At 44.5% G+C, this 19,345-nt stretch overlaps 1 protein-coding gene across 1 annotated transcript in view; it reads left to right on the forward strand.

Moving 5' to 3' along the window:
- Positions 1-19,345, forward strand: part of Dscam (DS cell adhesion molecule) — a 544,090-nt gene that overhangs the window by 108,830 nt on the left and 415,915 nt on the right. The window contains exon 4 of the mRNA XM_057763777.1: positions 1,507-1,653. Within this exon, the coding sequence (XP_057619760.1) occupies positions 1,507-1,653 (147 nt within the window). The remainder of the gene's footprint in view (positions 1-1,506; positions 1,654-19,345) is intronic.

The raw sequence follows: 19,345 nt of genomic DNA on the forward strand, positions 1-19,345 counted from the left end.
TATCCCCTCAGCACCCTGGACACTCCAATGGGGACATTTCCTCTCTTCCCTGGGGTATCAGCCTCTCTAAAAATTATTTTCATGGCCAATTTTCTTGACCCATACTTGTCCACTGAGTGACATCCATAGAGGAGGCTGATTGAATGATGAGGTATTTCATTGCCTATCTAGAAAATTTCAGACTTGGAATGAACACCTTGAAGATGCCCTTTCCACGGTGCCTCATTTAGAATTGAGTGAATAAAATTGGAACAGAGAAATAATCCAAGCAAGGTTCATCATTATCTCATTAAGCCTGGCCCAAAGACCGGGTCCATCCCCAGCTGTTGGGCAGGTGGTTCACCCAGCCTGCTGAGCAGACAGGAAGCTACCTCAGTGGCTACCTCCATAGCCCCAAGCAGGAGGTCTCCCATCATCACCTGTGGTGCAGGTGGAGCTGGGGGCTTTCTTCTGCCTTGCAGGTAATGTCGGGTAGGACAAGGATTTGAACCTAGGCAGTTGGGCATGCTGTGTGGGCACCGAGAACCCCATGTGCCCTAATGTGGCAAATATGCAGAGAAGACCCTTTGGACTCTTTTTGGAATACTCCTATTATTGGGAGTACTTGAACAGTTCCCAGAACAATGATGGTCTCCCACACAGGTTTTAAACATCTTTGAAGAGTTTATGTCTAAGGAATTATTTTCCTTGTTTTAATCTTTTCAGGGATCTCTCTTTTTCTCTTTCTTGCTCCTTCCTTGTGTGTGTGTGTGTGTGTGTGTGTGTGTGTGTGTGTGTGTGAGAGAGAGAGAGAGAGAGAGAGAGAGAGAGAGAATATGAGAATGTGTGAGTGCAGGCATGTATGTCTATGGTCAGAGAGCACCCTTAGTGTTAGTCCTTACTGTCCACCTTGCTTGAAATGAGTCTCTTTGTTCTTTTGTTACTGTTCAGATCAGTCTGTCTGGCCTGTGTGCTTCTGGGGAATGCTTTTATCTCCACCACCGATCTGACCTTAGGAGCACTGGGATTATAGCTGTGAACTATTTTCTCTGGCTATACATGGGTTCAGTGTATTTGAGCTCAGATCTTTACACTTGTACAGCAAGCATTTTACCCACTGAGTCATTTGCCCAGCCTGAGTTTTTTGAGTCTTGTATTCATTTCCTAATTACCTTTACACCTGGGTCTTCAGGAGACTAAGAGACACTAATCCCTAGAATCTGCCCCTCCTCCTCCAGGAAGCCCAGGTCCCCCCATGCCTTCTAATGCTCTCCGCAGGGACCCAGTTCAATGTCTCAGGTTAGACTCCTTTAGGAGGTGCAGGGTGCAGCATATTGCTAATGAAGTGGATGTTTACCTAGGTGATGGAAGACAGATGAATAAATTTACTGATTTCTCTCCACTGCCTGTGCTTTGCAGTTGGCACAAAAGGTTGTGCCATGCCCTTTGCATTAGAACAGCATCTTCTTGGCTGGAATGGACTCGTTGTCTATGCATCTTAACAAGGATCCTCTCTCTGCCTTCCAGTTTTACGGGAGCCCTATACAGTCCGTGTGGAGGACCAGAAAACCATGAGAGGCAATGTCGCGGTGTTCAAGTGCATTATCCCCTCCTCGGTGGAGGCGTATGTCACTGTCGTCTCATGGGAGAAAGACACGGTTTCACTTGTCTCAGGTAGGCTGAGCAGTATCGCCTGTCATAAGCTGCTTCAGAGGTAGGAATTGGGCCTCCATTTGTGTGTGATAGAAGGAAGAATTCCTTGGTTGATTATATCAAAGGGTGAGCCTGCCTTGGTTGGCTCCCTATTATAAATAAGCCTGGTGTCATGCATGTGGTGGGGTTAACATACCCGCTAGTATATGGTGGTCCATTTCCCATACTTATTGAATAACTGGCTAATTAAGGGACATTAATTATTTGTACTGTGCACACTTTTAGGGGAAAATTGTGATTTTCTGCTTTTAAAAATCAGGTAAGTTGAGTATTGTGTCCCTGAGACACTTCAGTGATACAGGTGTGCTAATATCCTGGAACTGGGGTGCAAGCAGAAGCCTCGGTTTCTGTTCCGTTGGTCCTTTCAATGTGGCAAGAGTAATGTTGTATCACCGGCTTTGGACTCGCCGTTTCTATTGAGAATCTATGTTCTATGCAGAAATGGATGTTCCTATGGAAATAACTTTTGGTTCTATTCTGGGTGTCTAGAAGTGCCAGGCCAGCTCAATCTGTGGGAGATCACAGTTTATCCACTGCCAGCAGTGTTGAAGTTGGCTTCTTGCCCTATGTTCTTGACCTGGAAAGGCCAGCTGGACACAGTGACCAGTTTTCCCATCTTGTGTCTCCTCTCATGGTGTCTTCTGGTGTCTTAAAAATGTTTGCTGCTGTGGGGAATAATTCTGATGCATGGTATGTTGTTACATGCAGGAAACAACTTCTTTGCTCTTTGTGGTCTCCATGAAATAGGACAAGGAGTATGCACATATAGACACCTGTGCTTATACACACATATACACTTATATACATACACACAGAATACACACAGATATCACACACATACACCTATACATACATACACTCCCCACACACATGCATACACATGCACGCACACATGTGTGCATGTGCACACACACACACTCTGACTAGCTATGGCATCCTGTCAGTTCATAGAGACAAGCTGCAGCTCAGCCTGTCATGGAGATGCCTTGTTTTTGTTTCTGCTTCTGCTTCATGATTACCTGGGTGAGATCTGTCAACTGTCATTTCATGTAAAATAGCCACTTGAAAGACCCTCGTGAAATTGAAGGTATGTCATCCTGAAAACACACTGGAGAAGAAATTCAGAATTGCAGGACAGGCAAGAGGCTGTAGTTTCATTTTTGTTTTCATTTACGTTGCTTTTTGTTTGTTGGTTTTCTATCCTGGGGTTGAGCACAGACATCACACATGCTCAGTGAGAATCTATCCACACAATTTAATACTTTTTTGTGCTTTTCATTTTGAGAAGAGTCTCTATGTGTTATCCTTGCTGGCCTTGAACTTTCAATCCTCCTGCCTCAGCCTTGGTAATAGCTAGGATTATAGGCCTGTGGCACAGCCAGCCTGGCTTCTGTAGTAGCTTAGAGAGAACTTGACACCCTCACACTATAAGTGTTTGCTGCAATGCTGATTAATCATGTAATCTGTTATGGTCTGAAAAATGCTGAGTTTCAGAGATGAACGTGATCATGGCAATGAGAATAAAGACTCTCCTGCACACCTCACATTTATGGTTTGATTATCTTCATGTTTTCTCCTTGAGAGTCTGTATGGCAAACCGGGATATTCTGAGGCAATTATTTACTGGTTCAGTGTTGAAGAGAAGGGGCTTTCCTATTGACATGGTTAAGCCGAGAGTCTCCTGGGAGAGAAAGAAAGGACCCCATGCTGACATTACTAGATATTTGTGTCTCGGGAGAGGAAACCTCTTCTTGCTGCAATGGGTAGGCAGAATGTATCCCAATAGAAGACTGTCTGGAACTTTGCCACTGTCCTCCTCACTCTGGCCTGAAGATTATTCTCCTGTCACATAGCAACACATCCGGTTCAGGCCTCAGCATCTTCCCTGGGAGAAGTCGTACTTGGACGTAACACCTGCCATCTCTGTTCTTACGTAATTCGTCAAGGTAGTCACAAGTCCAGTGAGATCAGGGGATGTGGGCCTGAAAGGAGAGACGGAGAATGTCAATGGGATGTTACCTTATGAAAGAACCCATCAATGAACAGCTATTTGTATGTCAGCCAGGGGGAGACAGACAGACTCTAGACATTCAGCCTGAATATAGCAGGCCTATAATTAGGCTGATTATCTCATGACTCCATAGCTGTGTTAAGCTTGTCAGTAGAGGTGGGTGGGAGCGTAGCTCTGTGATAAGATCCACTGGTGCTTATGGTGCAGTACACCCACTGAGGGGACAAGGTTATGTGGTCACCGGGATTAACAGAAGCCATTAACAATAGCCAGTATCTTGATAAATGAGCTAGTTAAGGATGGCTTGGGTGGAGAAGGCCTCTGCTTCTCTCTGGAGGTAACTCAGGGCACAGGGCATGTGAAGGCAGGACAGGTCTGAGGAAGAACCATGTTGGGGATGAGGGGTGGTGGGATATGAAGGCTGAACTTCTGGGATGGCTCCCAGATTCTTTGCAAGGGAGACCTTGCACAGCCTGCGGTCCTAGGCACAGCAAATTTCTTCTGAATCCAAGTTTAGCTCCAGAAAAAAAGTCCCAATGCCACATGCCCTGTTGGTGATCGCCAGAAGGTGAACTCATGTTTCCTGCATTCCATCTGCAAGTCTTTCCAGGTTCATTTAGGTCTATCCCATGCTGCACTCAGACCAGCTTCCCTTTTCCTGTATCCCCATGGCAGCCTAGGCTTCCAGGGCATTTGGTTGGAGCATTTGTCCCAGGCAGCATTCCTTCTTGGAGCATATCACCCAATTTAGCAGCAACTTCTCCCGTGGAGAACCTGGTATGAGATCCATAGCAGTGAGCTGGTTCAGGAAACTGGGTTAGCTTCAGGAAGATGTTGGCCCCTGACATCCAGGAGGATCCCAAGAGCAGCACCAAGCACAGTGCCACCTGAGACTTCTGGCAAGGCATTCTGGTCTCCAAGATGCTATGGGGCTCAGCCTTGAACGCCTGGGGGCCACTTGAGTTAAGAGCAGCCAAAGTGCTTTGAGAATGTGAGCAGCAGGTTTGGGCACATCTTTGGACCAAAGGGTCTTTGGACTTTGGAAATGGATATTTGTCTTTCTGCAAGGGTGTACACACACACACACACACACACACACACACACACACACACACACACGTGCATGTGTGCACACAGGAAGGTGCCTCAGTATACAAGTGGAGGAACTTCCCTTATATCTTATTTGAGACAAGGTCTATGGTTGTCCACTGTTGCTTTGTCTCTTACTCTAGGCTAGCTGGCCTGTGAGCCTCCATGCATTCTCCTGTCTCTACTTCATCTCGCCATAGGAGTGTTGGGATTACAGGCTTCTATATCCAGCTTTATGTGGGGATTGAAATTCAGGTCCCCACACTTGTGTTGATAGTGCTTTGCTCACTGGATGTCTCTGGACCCCCCAACCCTTGAGAAGTCATTGCTTTTCAATGAAATGAAACTTGAATCACTGATGCCCGGCTACAAGAGGCAGCAGAATGGTGTTTATACCACAGTACATAGCTTTTTTTCACCTTGGCTGAGAAAATAAGCAAGAAGAAACAGAACTGGTCCAAGGGACTCTGATAGGAGCATCTGTTGTGACTGGCCCAATGGCTTCACTGCATATTGGGCTGTATGCACCAACTTCTTTTGGGGACTGGGATGGGAGTGGGGATGGTGGAGCCTTCAGGTGGCCGGAGGCCCACTCTGAAACAAAGTTTGCTTCTTTCCTATTCTTGAAGTTCCCAATATCCAGGGCATGAATGAGTTCATTTCTTTTGGATTATCTTTGCAAAGAATATTTTGGTAGCCTAAGAGTAGGAGTCCAATAATTACCTCAAAGATCATAATGTCTGCCGCCTGGGCATCTCTCATCCCACGTGGCTTCACCTTTGCTCTCAGACTCTGGTACTGGGAATAGCAGGTTAGAGCTCTGTGTGTCCAGGACAGGTACATATGACAAATCTGATGTCCTTATAAATATGGTGGACTCTGACCCACTGTCTTCTTACACTACTGAAACAAGAACAGCGAGTCATGGGGGCTGCCTGCCTGATTTAATGCCCTTTGTCACATCCTTTGTCCTGCAAAGCAGCAAAAACCCTTTGAATATTAATGCAGCCCCATAAAAATATAGTGGTTTGCTATCAAAGTGCATGGAGTCCTTGCTGCTGCCAGGAACCCTAAGACACACTCCTAGAGAACAATGGCCCTGTCTTTCTTTGTGGGTTTTATCCCTGATGTCCATTGAGAATTTCCTCTCATGCAGGGAGGCAGTGATGTGGGGGCCTGGCACTCCATCTCTGCTTCTGCTGATAAAGTTGTGAGAGTCTCCCCAGGGGCTCCGGCATACTAACATCAAAGACACAACCAAAGGGGACCAGATTTGGGGAAATGGAGAAAGCAGACACTACTGTTTCTGCAACAGCTGCCTCCCTCTGTAGAGTTTGCTAGCTGAAGACCCCTGTTTCTAGATGGCCCAAGAGCTTTATCTGATAGGATTGGTAAGTACAGGTCTAAGAATGACTGTCTCTCTCCCACATTTGGGATAAAAGGGAACGGTTTTCTGTCCCTGTGAAATATAAAATGACACAGACCAGCAGTTTGCATGAAGCCTTTGTGTGTGAAATGGATAAAACCATGTCTGTATGTCATAGATAACCCAGGAGGTGACTCTGAGGAGCAGCCCCTGTTGGGATGGTTTCTGTCCTAAAGAGCTTAGAGAGTGTGGTGTACTGAGGGGCCAGGAGAATGGGCAAAAGGCTTCAGATCACAGATGATGTTGTCAGGGGAAGCAGGGAAAGTTCCAGAAAATGGATATTGTTTAAGAAAACCTTTGCATTTTAGGAAGGAAGGGAAAATAATTAAAAGGCAGCTAGAGTTAAGCAAATTGGGGGAAGCTTCCCTTGGGCATATTTTATCAAGCTGTGCGGAGAGTTGTTTGAATATTCATTCTCATTGGGGGTGAGATGCTGGGGTCAAGAGCTGTTTCACAGTACATGCTCCATGACTGCATCTACCATCTGAACACAACAGCTCCTTTCTCAGTGTTGAGAATTTAATTTTACAACCAGTGCTGAGTGTTTCCAAGGCAGTCTGCTACTTTGCTGTGTAAGTTGCCATCTCATTGACAACCATGACATTCAGGAGTCAGAGGGGTAAGGAGGTCATCATTCATGCGAGGGAAGGCAAACCTCATGTTTGATTTCAGAGGTGCCAGGGTGAGTGGAAGAAGCATTAGTGGAAGATTTGTAGGAACCAATGAAGATTGAGTGGAATGTTCCCGCTTTTAGCCATGTATGTTATATAATTTTACTTACATTGGCTTTCAGCAAATAGGAACCCCATTAACAGCACAGAAAGTGGCCTCAGCGTAGGGGCTGGAGTCTGAAGGTTTGGGGATGTGGTGTGTCTGGCCTGCTGGAGCTGCTCCCTGAGAAAGCTCGTGAGGAGGGAGGGAAGTGCTTCCATTTGAAAGCTATTAGTTGTTTAGCTGAGTAGATTGCTCACGGATTTGGTTGTCTACATTCTATTACTGCAAGTGTGATTGGAACCAGGCCACTTGTCATTCTGCTGGGTTTCCTGAGGACCCTGATGTTGGAGGAGAGAGCCACTTGGTTGTTCCTGGCCGCTTAGCCCCAAAATAATCACACAGAAACTGTATTAATTAAATCACTGCTTGGCCCATTAGATCTAGCTTCCTATTGGATAACTCTTACATATGAATTTAACCCATTTCTATTAATCTGTGTATCACCATGTGGCAGTGGCCTACCAGCAAAGTTTCAGCAGTCTATCTCTGGTAGCGGAGGCTCCATGGCATCTCTTACTCTGCCTCCTTTCTCCCAGCATTCACTTTAGTTTTCCCCACCTAGCTTTGTTCTTTTGTCCTATCACAGGTCAAGACCAATAAAAGCAACACATAAACAGAAGGACCTCCAAGTTCCAAAGTGAATGCTAAGGTCTCTGACATTATAAGAGCTTACTCAGGGCTGAAGTTTGAAGTGAATCCTGTTTAGAGAACTCATTGGCTACTGGCATCCCCTTTGTGGGACGAGGGAGGGACAAGATGTATAGAATATTCTAGTCTCCTCATCCCTGGATGGTGTGACTGTCAGTCATCCGGTATCCAGCTTCAGAGAAAACAGAAAATGGCCATGTGTGCTGCTTGCCTTAGAGCAGAGGGAAGGGCTCCCAGCTGACAGACAAGGACAGCCCATAGGCGATGAGCCACGCGCTCTCTTCTGTGTTGTTTGGATCACCCCTCTTCAGGTCCCACACTCTTCTGCAGATGCTTCTGCTCTCTGCATGCTATTCACTCTCAGTAGTCTGGAGGGTGGGATTTGAACCCAGAAAAGCCTGGCTCCATCCCTCTGTGTGATGGGATTCAGTATGTTCATAAAGAAAGTAAATGCTTACACTCAGGGCCAACAAAGAAAGGTGCTCTGTGGGTATACAATTAGTTGGTTCTGGGTCTGTGGCTGTATCTTCCTCTGTGAGCTACCAATGTGGATCCTAAAGCCAACATCAAAGTCCACATTGCAGATTACAGACCAAGCCATGTGATCATAGGTTAGTCACATGACATTTTTATAGTTGTTTCCTCATTTGTAAAATACAAACAATAGGAACAATAACATCATGAATAATTTTTTTTGAGACAAGAGCTCATATAGCCTAGGCTTGCTCCAAACACCGTATGTAACCAAGGATGGTCTTCAACTTATGATCCTCCTGCCTGTATCTTCCAAATTCCAGGATTACAGGTGTCCATTCCTGTGCCTTGTTTATGAGATACTGGGGCTTAAACCCACAACATTGTGTATGTTAGGCGAGTACCCTACCAACTCAGCTAAGTCCCAGCCCCGTATCACTATGCGTTTTATAAAAATAACAATACTAATGGCTATGAGTAAGGTGTCACAAATGGAGCTTGACATAAACATTGGTCATTGTTACCATTTGTATCGCACTCTCCCCACTGTGTTTCTGAAACACACAAGAGTTGTCAGTTTGGTACACATAAAAGTGGAAGAGCAAAGATAACTCAAGAAGAGTTGTCGAAATGCAAAGGGTGCAGAGGATGTGGGTGAATGACCTGGCACCCTGTTCTGGTGACCCTGAAACAATGTTATGAGCCGGCAGTCTACAGGATTTTATTACAACAAACATTTTTTTACTGACTTGATAAAAAGGTTTCCTCAAATATAAATTAGACGATGACCTAAAATTAGCAACAAACTGGCATGAAAGGAAACAGATTTTATTTTTTACTTTAACTGTCATGGGGGATTTAGGGCACAGGTGTACAAGAACACCTAGGGGCACAGTTGTTAAGTAGCTCTCCGTGACGTCACGTGCACACACCTAGGGGTACAGGTTGTAAAGTAGCTCTCCGTGGCATCACGTGCACACACCGGGGGGCACAGGTTGTAAAGTAGCTCTCCGTGGCATCACGTGCACACACCGGGGGGCACAGATTGTTCAGTAGCTCTCTGTGACATCACGTGCACACACCGAGGGGGCACAGGTTGTTAAGTAGCTCTCCGTGACATCACGTGCACACACCGGGGGCACAGGTTGTTCAGGAGCTCTCCGTGGCATCACGTGCACACACCAGGGGCCCAGGTTGTTCAGTAGCTCTCCGTGGCATCACGTGCACACACTGGGGGGGCACAGGTTGTTAAGTAGCTCTCCGTGACATCACGTGCACACACCTAGGGGCCCAGGTTGTTCAGTAGCTCTCCATGACATCACGTGCACACACCTAGGAGCATAGGTTGTAAAGTAGCTCTCCGTGGCATCATGTACACACACCGGGGGACACAGGTTGTAAAGTAGCTCTCTGTGACATCACGTGTACACACCTAGGGGCCCAGGTTGTTCAGTAGCTCTCCGTGGCATCACGTGCACACACCGGGAGGCACAGGTTGTTCAGGAGCTCTCCGTGGCATCACGTGCACACACCGGGAGGCACAGGTTGTTCAGGAGCTATCCGTGGCATCACGTGCACACACCGGGAGGCACAGGTTGTTCAGGAGCTATCCGTGGCATCACGTGCACACACCGGGGGGCACAGGTTGTTCAGTAGCTCTCCGTGGCATCATGTGCACACCCCAGGCTTCACTGACAGCTGTATTGCAATCCCACCAGGCAGTCATTCTCACCATCCACTTCAGAGAGGAGGAAGCTGAGGCACACAGAGACACAGGTAGCATCACCCACTGAGTGTCACTTATAACAGCAACAAGTCTTAAGGAAAGGATTTATTAAAGCAGGGAAGATATTTACAAGTACACAAACCAAGCTGGACTTAGCTCTAGATATTTGACGTATTTAGTGTATTTTACTGTGTTTTCAGAGTAATGTGATTGATGTCTTGGAGAGTATGTTATCTAAAGAAAAAGCAAATACACAAAATTACCCAAGACAAAGATAAAATCTTTCCTTATTTAAAATTGTATTGATATATAATTGTACAGATGCATGAATAGTATATTTAGATTATATATTGAATGATGATCAAACCGGAAAAATTTGCATATCCATCATTATATCTTGTGTTGTTTTTATTTTAACATTTTTATTTAGTATTTGATGGTTTTAAGATGTATTAAAGGTATTTTGATTAATTTTACCAACCATCCCTCTAGTCCCCTCTCCTCATGCTGAAACCCTTCTTGTCAGTAAGTTCACTTCGTTTGTGTGTGTGTATGTGTGTATGTGTGTATCACTTAATTTAATTATGCTTGCTTCCATGATCATGGTAGGGAGGTTATTTGTTGGAACATGAAGAAAGTTATTCCCCTTTGCCTACAATTGTTAACTGACGTTAGACCCTCAGAGAGGGGCCGGCTTTCATAAACCTACATCCATGGTAGAATGAAGGGCTCCACCTTGTACAGTGCTGGAAACCCTAAGTGCAAAGGCTGAATCCTACGTAGGAGGCACCACTTCACAGCACTCTTCTCTATCCTCCAGCTTTTACATTCTTTTTACTCCCTTTTCTGTGGAGGGAGGTGTGTGGGCTTCTCCTGGGCCATGGAGTGGTTGATAGAATCTCTCGTTTAGGCCTGAGAACTCAATAATCACGTATTTTCATCACTTCGACCAATTATGAATCTGCATTAACTGTCTGCCATATACCACAAAAGAAATGCCTTGCCCAAGGCTTAGCGTAGTCCTAGTAGATGGATATAAGAATGAATATATAGAAGTCAGTTGGATAACATATCCATGTAATAAAACAATCATAGTAGCTTCTTAGGTGGGGTCTATAATGTTCTGAGCCATGGGCTTTTAGCCATGTTACAGTGTCAGACATGAATTCCTTCCTGTGGAGCAGGTATCAAGTCCAATCAGAAAGTGGTAGGGTACCCCCAGAGCAGGTGTGCCTCTATTGCACAACAGGGTGATATAGTATAGCACACAGGGTCATGAGGAGTGGTTGGGTACCCCCAGAGCAGGTGTGCCACTATTGTTTGAGAGGGTGATATAGTATAGCACACAGGGTAGGAAAGGTGATAACTCTTCTTCTCCAAGAGCCTGAAAGATAAATTTTAACTTCAAGACAATCTCTAATCTTTCCTTCCCATCCACGAAGCATAGTACATTGGTGCTGGACACAGAGGCAAGGCTTCATGAATATTTATTGAGCAAATTTTGAGTGTGAGACTTCTCTGTCAAAAACAATGTTGTTTTCCTTTCAAATTATTCTCAATACTTTGAGGAAGGACTTTTGGTTTTCTCTATTTTTTTTTCCAAAATATGACTTAACATCACCTCTGTGGAGTGTTGTCTTGGTTGGCAAACCAGAGGCATCTTGGGACTTTGCAGCTGACACCTGCCTCATAGTGTTACTCCAAGGGAAAATGGGTCACCCAATTGCCAGTACTCATTGTTCCCCAAGTGAACACTGTTTCCTGTTATTTTCCTGAAATGCCTGTTTTGTTACACCCTTTCAGTTTTACACTGCGGCATGTATTAAGTTCCAGCACTGAAGACTAGTGATGCAACATGGTTGGTAGAGAACTTGCCTAGGATGCATGAAGCCCTAGGTTTGATTTCCAAAACCACATGAGTTGGGTGTGGTGGCACATACTAATAGTTGGGAGTAAAACAGGAAGGTCAGGAGTTCCGGATCATTCTGTTCTATAAAGTGAGCTGGGTCTAGCCTGGAATTCTTGAGATTTTTGTCTCAAAAAAAATCTAAGTCACAACATCTAATCAAACCACACCCACCTCACAGGAAACTCAATACATGCCAAGATCTTTAGAGATGCATCATGGCCTTGCCCCATGCATTGGACCCACAGTCATGTCTGCAATCTTTAGCTGCACCTGTTCCTCCGTCTAAGTGATAGATGCCTCTGCATACATGATGCTTGCCCATGGATCCATGTAACATCACACAGTGATAGGTGTTTACACCCATTAATTTACACCCATAATGGGTATTAAAATTGTAGGATGTCAGTGAAAAGAACTTTACGACCTGGACAAAGAAGACAGGAGAGGGTTGCATGGTGAGAGAAGTACAGGGGAGAGATGTTTGGCCAGGGGGATGCCTATGAGCCAACGTAAGGATGAAGATGGCTCAAGAGCATCCACCCATCTCCCTGCAGGACCATGTTTGTGCGGGAACGTTGTGTGAAGATGAGGAAAAGATTCAGAGAGTCCAAGATGCCTGAGCTGTGAGTGCAGAGCAGGGGCACAGCCTGGGCCATCTTGTAGCCATTTCTCTTCTTGTCATCGCTCTTCACTTAAAATTGTTTCATGGCTGTAATTTAAGCACGTTGGATGGATAAGACACCAGTGTAACCATGGCCACTTAAAAGAAATTACACGATCTATTTACAAAGGGTGTTAGGTGGGATGGAGATGTGCCAGGCACGATTCATTTAATGCTGGTGCGCCGGCTGTACTGAGGGCACCAAGAGACCAATGGTGTGAAAGCTGTTTCTCTAACAGTTCAGTGACAGCCACATGTATCTTACTGAATCACTTTGGAAATGGATTATAACTCAGAGCTTGCTTCAATATCAAGTATTTAAATTATGCTTTGATAGGAATAAAATGTGTGTATGTATTTAAGTGTTTTTCTAATGTTTCTGTGAATAAAGTGTGTGTGTGTGTGTACATGTGCACAAGAGCATGCATATACATGTGTGTTCATGCATGCGTAGGGTACTCATGATCCTTGTCTATTTTAGGTACTGTAATACATTACTCTAGACTGGTTGATATAAAGAATAGGAATTTATTTCTTAGAGAATCTAGGATCAAGGTGCTGGGTAGGTGTACCTAGTAAGGCACCTTTTTGTTCACAGTCGTCTTCTTGTTTCCTTGCATGATATGAAGGGTTAAGTACTCCTCTGGGGTCTCTTGATGAGGAATCTAATCAAGTAGTCATGATCTCATCCTCTCCCCAGGTTCCAGCTCTGTTTATGTTTCAGCTTAGGAGTCTGGAAGCCCACAAGGACTTGGCATATGAATACTCTGTGATAAATGGAAGCCTTCTCAGATTAATGTTTTCTGGGTTTTCTTTGTGCGACAGACACATGGGCTAATTATGAGTTCAATGGAGTGGTGACTTGCCACAAAGCCAATAAGCACCCAGGTGTCATGACTTTTCAGCCTTCTATGCTTCCACCAGGCCACCCCCTTGGCAATACCCCCCATCTCTGCTCCCAGACTGAGTGGAGATTCATGCTCAGGGAAGCCTGTGTGTAGAGGGCAAATACATCCTTCACTTTTGGCAAAACAGTCTATGAACTTTTCCAACTCTCTCTCTTTATAGCTCCCTTACTCTTGCTTTTTGCTCATTTTCTGCAGGAGTTTTTTGTTCTCCTGTACCCACAGTGTCTCTTTCTCCCATTGTTCTTACACCGGGAAAAGAAAGGGCTTTATAAAGAGCCTTCATGGAGTCATTTTCAGACCAAAGATTATATTAGGAAAGAAAGGTGTACCGTGCACCCCCTTCCTTAATTAGATGGTGACATTTTTAGTTCTCAACACTGGTATCCCTTTGAGTTGAAACCCAATCATTGAAAAAGCCAAATGAACTTGAAACTGAGGACAGCTATTTTCCAGAAGGGAATGGAGCCAGGCCAGATACCTTGGTGGAGCGCCAAAGGGCACATGGGCCTAGTTTGCATAATACATGTCTGCACTGGTGGTTTCCAAGTGAGCAGGGTCTGTAAACAGTATTATCCAAGGGTTTGAGGTTTGCAAGATGTCCATTTTCATATTCTTTCTAGGAGTAACAGAGTGCTGAAGGAAGTGTGGCTTAGCCTTGCAGGTTATTTTTATATCATCTATGAGGATTTACTGAATGTATCCCATAACATTCCAGTTGCCAATAAGTCAGTAGAAACAAGCCAGTCAGTGCAGCCCCCACCATCATGGTGTTGGCCACAACTCAGTCTCTCCATGGCTCTCTGCAGCAGGCTTCTGTGAACTCTGGGGTCAGTTTTAGACGGAAGCCATTCACATCCTATGGCCTCTTTGAGGTGGATGAGTACCTTTCCCTGGGCTCTTTACATGTGCTATTTGCAGATCTTGATATGAGAATCAGGTTTGTTTCCACAACCTTGCTCTGTTTCCTGGTTATGATCTGTGGGCATGAAACATAAACACCTGTGCCTCTACTATGCCTTTATCAAAATTGCCAAAATATTTTTGCAAGTGCCTTAAAAGTGACAAAACCTTGATTTTTTTTCAATATATAATATATATGGCTGTTCTGCCTGTATCAACGTCTGTGTACCACTTGTGTGCCTAGTGCAGGTGGCGGGCAGAAGAGGGTGTCAGGTCCATTGGAACTAGAGTTATATAGACAGTTGTGAGCCTCACTGTGGGTGCTCGAAGCAAACCCAGGTCTTCTATAAGAGCAGCCACCAAGACCTCTTAACCACCAAGCCACCTCTCTACCCATACAAAACCTTTATAAACAATCAGAGCACAAAAAATCTTTACAAGGAAAATGATGGAGCTGGAAAGTTGATTTCATGCATTTAAAAGCTACATTTATGATATCTCCCATACGCTTGCAGATCTTGCACCTGTTTGCTGCTAGTGGAAAAAATTCCTTCCTTGTTGCTCCTCTCTGAAATCTTAGCTCTAGAACTGCCTTCATTCAGGTCTGCTCATGTGGGTCCTCTAGGTGCTCTTGTGGGCAGTCATGCAAAGCAGGATGGGAGAGGATACTGGTGGATGATAAAGGGTATGCTTATCTTGAAAGCTACTCATGTTGAGGAGGCAGAGTCTAGACCTCATGTTCTATCCACCTGGATAAAAGGAAGGGCAGACATTCTGGAGATGGGCTTGGAATCTATGGTGGTGGTTTAGCAGACTTCTCTGTGTAATCCTGGAGAGGTGGCTCAGTGGGTAAAGCGCTTGGCACAGAAGCACAAGGATCCAGGTTCCTATCTCCAACACCCACAGAAAAGCTGGGCATGTGACATTAAGTGACAGGTACACCTCTGAAGCTGATTGGCCAGCCAATAGAGCCAGGTTCTATGAGAGACTCTCAAAATTTAAGGAAGGGAAGTTATTGAGGAAGACACCTGAAATGCTGACCTCTGACCTCCATATATACTCTTACAGCCCTTGTAAGGGAGTATACCCATTCCATGAATGTAATGCACACACACACACACACTCATACACCACACACACATATGTATACAGCACACACACACACGTCTATACCCCAAAAACATCATAAAATGCATGTATGCAACATACACACATACATACTCACATGTATACCCAACACACAAACACAAATATTCATACGCCACACACATATGCATACAGCACACAATGCATATAATACACAAACACATACACACATGTCCATACCACACACATATACACAAACACATATATAAACACACATAAGCATATACACATAAATGGAATGCACAAACATGCACACATGAACATATACACATGTAAACACAGCTATATGCACACACACACTCCCTCACATGTATGTATCACACACAAACACAAAATACACATGCAAACATGTGAACTCATATAAGCACAAAACACACACAAGCATACACATAGATGGAATGCACAAACATGCACACATGAACATATACACATGTAAACACAGCTATATGCACACACACACTCCCTCACATGTATGCATCACACACAAACACAAAATACACATGCAAACATGTGAACTCATATAAGCACAAAACACACACAAGCATACACATAGATGGAATGCACAAACATGCACACATGAACATATAGACACTAAAACACAGAGACATGCACACTTCCTCACATGCATGCATCACACAATACACAAAACACATATGCAAACACATGAATACATATATAAACAAAGAAACAGACATAAGCATATATACATAATGCAGGGCACAAACTTGCATACATGTAAACATGCATATGCCACACACAGATGCACATGCACACAGGCACTATTCATGTATATCACCTACAATGATAGGACTGAACAACAGGAGGCTTAGCTTCTTTCTAACCATCACATGTAAACAGCATTTAAATATTAAGGGAAACATGGTCATTTAAATTCATTTTCTCCTGTAATTTACTTTTGAGTCTTCTTTTTTTATCTCTGAGATTCTTTCTGGGTAGAATTAGGTGGGACAGAAACTGGGGATGAGAGGCAGGTATAGGAAATCAATTACAAGAGTGCCGTGAGGGTCAGCGGAATGGAGAAAAAGCTGGAGGAAAAGAGAAACACATGGATCTTGCACATCTCTTCTACCTCCTGCACCCATAATCCTACCTGGTGAGCTGCACGGTTAATTCAAAGAGGTATTGATTGGTTTTTCTCTTGTGGACTCTAGCTTGCTGCCCTGGCTTTGCTGACAGGTCAGTGTGGGTGAGACACATGAGTGTGCGCAATTATGTTAGCCTATGCAGTCAGTGGCAAGTGCTCTACATGATTGTGTATCAACAGTGACTGAACACTGAACAAATAAATACCCAACAACCCATACTTTCAAACCATACTGTGAAATGATGTGGAAGGGCTACCTTGAAAGCAGCAATGGTGGCAGAAGTAGTTAATAAAGGATACATTGTATGTGTGGTGTGTGTACACGTGTATACATGAATGTGTAAGCTAGAAGGCAATCTCAAGTGTTGTCCCTTAAGGGGTGTGTGTGTGTGTTCATGTATGTGTGGGTGGGTGTGCACATGTGTACATGCATGTGTAGGCTAGAAGACAGTCTCAGGTGTTGTCTCTCAGAGCACTGTGTATCTTCTCTTTTCCTTTTTAGTCCAGGTCTCTCTCTGGTCTTGAACTTTCTACATGGTCCAGGCTGGCTGGCCATTGAACCCCAGGGATCCATTTGTCTCTTCCTCTCCACTTCTGGAGCTGAACATTCATGCCACCGGACCTGACATTTTTAGGGTTTCAACGTGAGCTCCTTCCAGTGTCTCCCCAGCTCCAGAGATTTGCTTGTCCATGAGAGGCCATGGGGAGCGCTTGCTGGCCGCTGGGGACAGTGCAGATGGTGCTTTGTTCTGCCTCTTGCTGTCCTTTAATGTTTCTGAAATCTTCTAAGAGATAAACTGAAGGAAACACCTGAGTGACAAGTCATCCCCGTTTTTGAACTTCCAGATTCTGTGGTTAACACAAACAGTTGACACACCACTAGTCTGGGACTGAGCAGCTTATGAATATTAAGTTTCAAAAAATTGATGATGAATTAAATGAAGGACAACTTTCATGATAGTTGGAACTGCTGAAATTCTGGTACATAAAGATGAACCACAGTTAATCAAAAATAAAAAAATAGTCTTTTTTTTTTTTGACCAAAGTAATGGCTCTGTATAAAGAAACCTATCACCAAGCCTGACAACAGAATTTCATCCTTGAGACCCACATGCTACTTGTCCTCTCATCTCCATATACATGCCATGGCATGTGAATTCCATATTTTCACACACACACACAAAGAGAGAGATCAATAAAAGGAATCCGAGTTTGCTTTCTATTGCTGTAATAAATACCACGACCAAATATTGTGAGGAGGCAAGCGTTCATTTGGCTTCTGTGTCCTGATCGCAGTCTATCACTGAGGAAGTCAGGGCAGGAACTCAATGCAAGGAAACCTGGAGGCTGGCCCTGAAGCAGGGGTTATGAAAAAATGCTGCTTACTAGCTTGCTCCCATGACTTGTTAAGATTGTTTTCTTATAGCATCCATGACCATCTGTCCAGGGGTAGCATCATCTATAGTAGGGCTGGGTCCTCCAACATCAAACATTTATTAAGAAGGTGCCTCATAGGCTTAACTATAGGACAGTCTGATGGAGGCAGTCTCACAATTGAGGTTCCCCCTTTCCAGATGACCCTAGCTGTGTCAAATTGACTTAAAAAAATACTAACCATCACTAAGGGTAATTATGCCTTTTCAGGTTAAATAAGAAAACAGGGAAGTTGATAGTCACATAAAGATATAGTTGAGGAATAGTGTGAAGTGACATAATAGCTCATAAACAACCTTATAATCATAAAATCTTATCGTAGTGCAGGCAAAAGAATGTGACTGAGCTGGACATGGTGTTCATCCTTTTTTCAGTACGTAGGAAGCTGAGGCAGAAGGATTGCCATCAGTTTGAGAGTAGACCTTTATACAACAAAAATAAAACACACACAAGAATGTGATTGATGAGCCAGTTTGGGTTAGTTTTTATCACAGCCATATACTGAAAACAGCGAGCCACAAGGACATGAAAAACAATTGTGGATGTAGAAGAAATGGAAACCGTAAGAACATTTCAGGAAGACTGTGGTGTGATTTTCCTGGACAGTGTAGCCGTTAGCTCTGTGGAGTGTGAATGAAATGTGTCTGGGCAGGAGCTTCAGTACCAGGGCTGGGATGGTGTGCTGATGCTGGGAGCAGTGGCTGGAGCATGGTGTGAACTGTGTTAGGGCAGGAGCTTCAGTACCAGGGCTGGGATGGTGTGCTGATGCTGGGAGCAGTGGCTGGAGCATGGTGTGAACTGTGTTAGGGCAGGAGCTTCAGTACCAGGGCTGGGATGGTGTGCTGATGTTAGGAGCAGTGACTGGAGCGTGGTGTGAAGTCAGAGAATATTTTCTTATTGAATACATGGCAGGGTCTGTGTGTGCTAATTACTCTCTGAACATCTGTTGTAGGAGATTAGACTAATCACACAGTACTCGTAGACACACACTGTTCCTGTGTCTATTTATCACAGGGTTGCTGATCACTGAGCTCTGGGTTTCTAAGTGTTTTCTATTCCAGAATAAATAATTCAAGCAGAGTATGGAAATGAGACACAAAAAACAGAGGGGTGACTCAGGAGATTGGCTCAGTCTGTAAAGTCTGTGCATAGCACAAAGGGGTCCAGGTTCGATCCCCGAAACTGATGGAAAAAGCTAGGTGTGACAGCACATACCTGTTTTCCTGGTGCCGGGGAAGTGGAGACAGTCTTGTTGACCAGGGCCTAGCCTGCATGGTGACCTCTGTGTATATACACTTGCACATGAGTGTGCACCTACATGTAAACAAACATGGACACACATGAAGATCAGATGAAGTCATGAAAGGGGCCTTGAAAGCTCATAAAAGAAGAGACTGATGTAAGTTATCAAGCTTGCCATCTGGCCCTGTGGTGCTCAGGCC

The sequence above is a fragment of the Chionomys nivalis genome, chromosome 3 (genome assembly GCF_950005125.1).
Source record: "Chionomys nivalis chromosome 3, mChiNiv1.1, whole genome shotgun sequence".
In the NCBI taxonomy this organism is placed as follows: Eukaryota; Metazoa; Chordata; class Mammalia; order Rodentia; family Cricetidae; genus Chionomys; species Chionomys nivalis.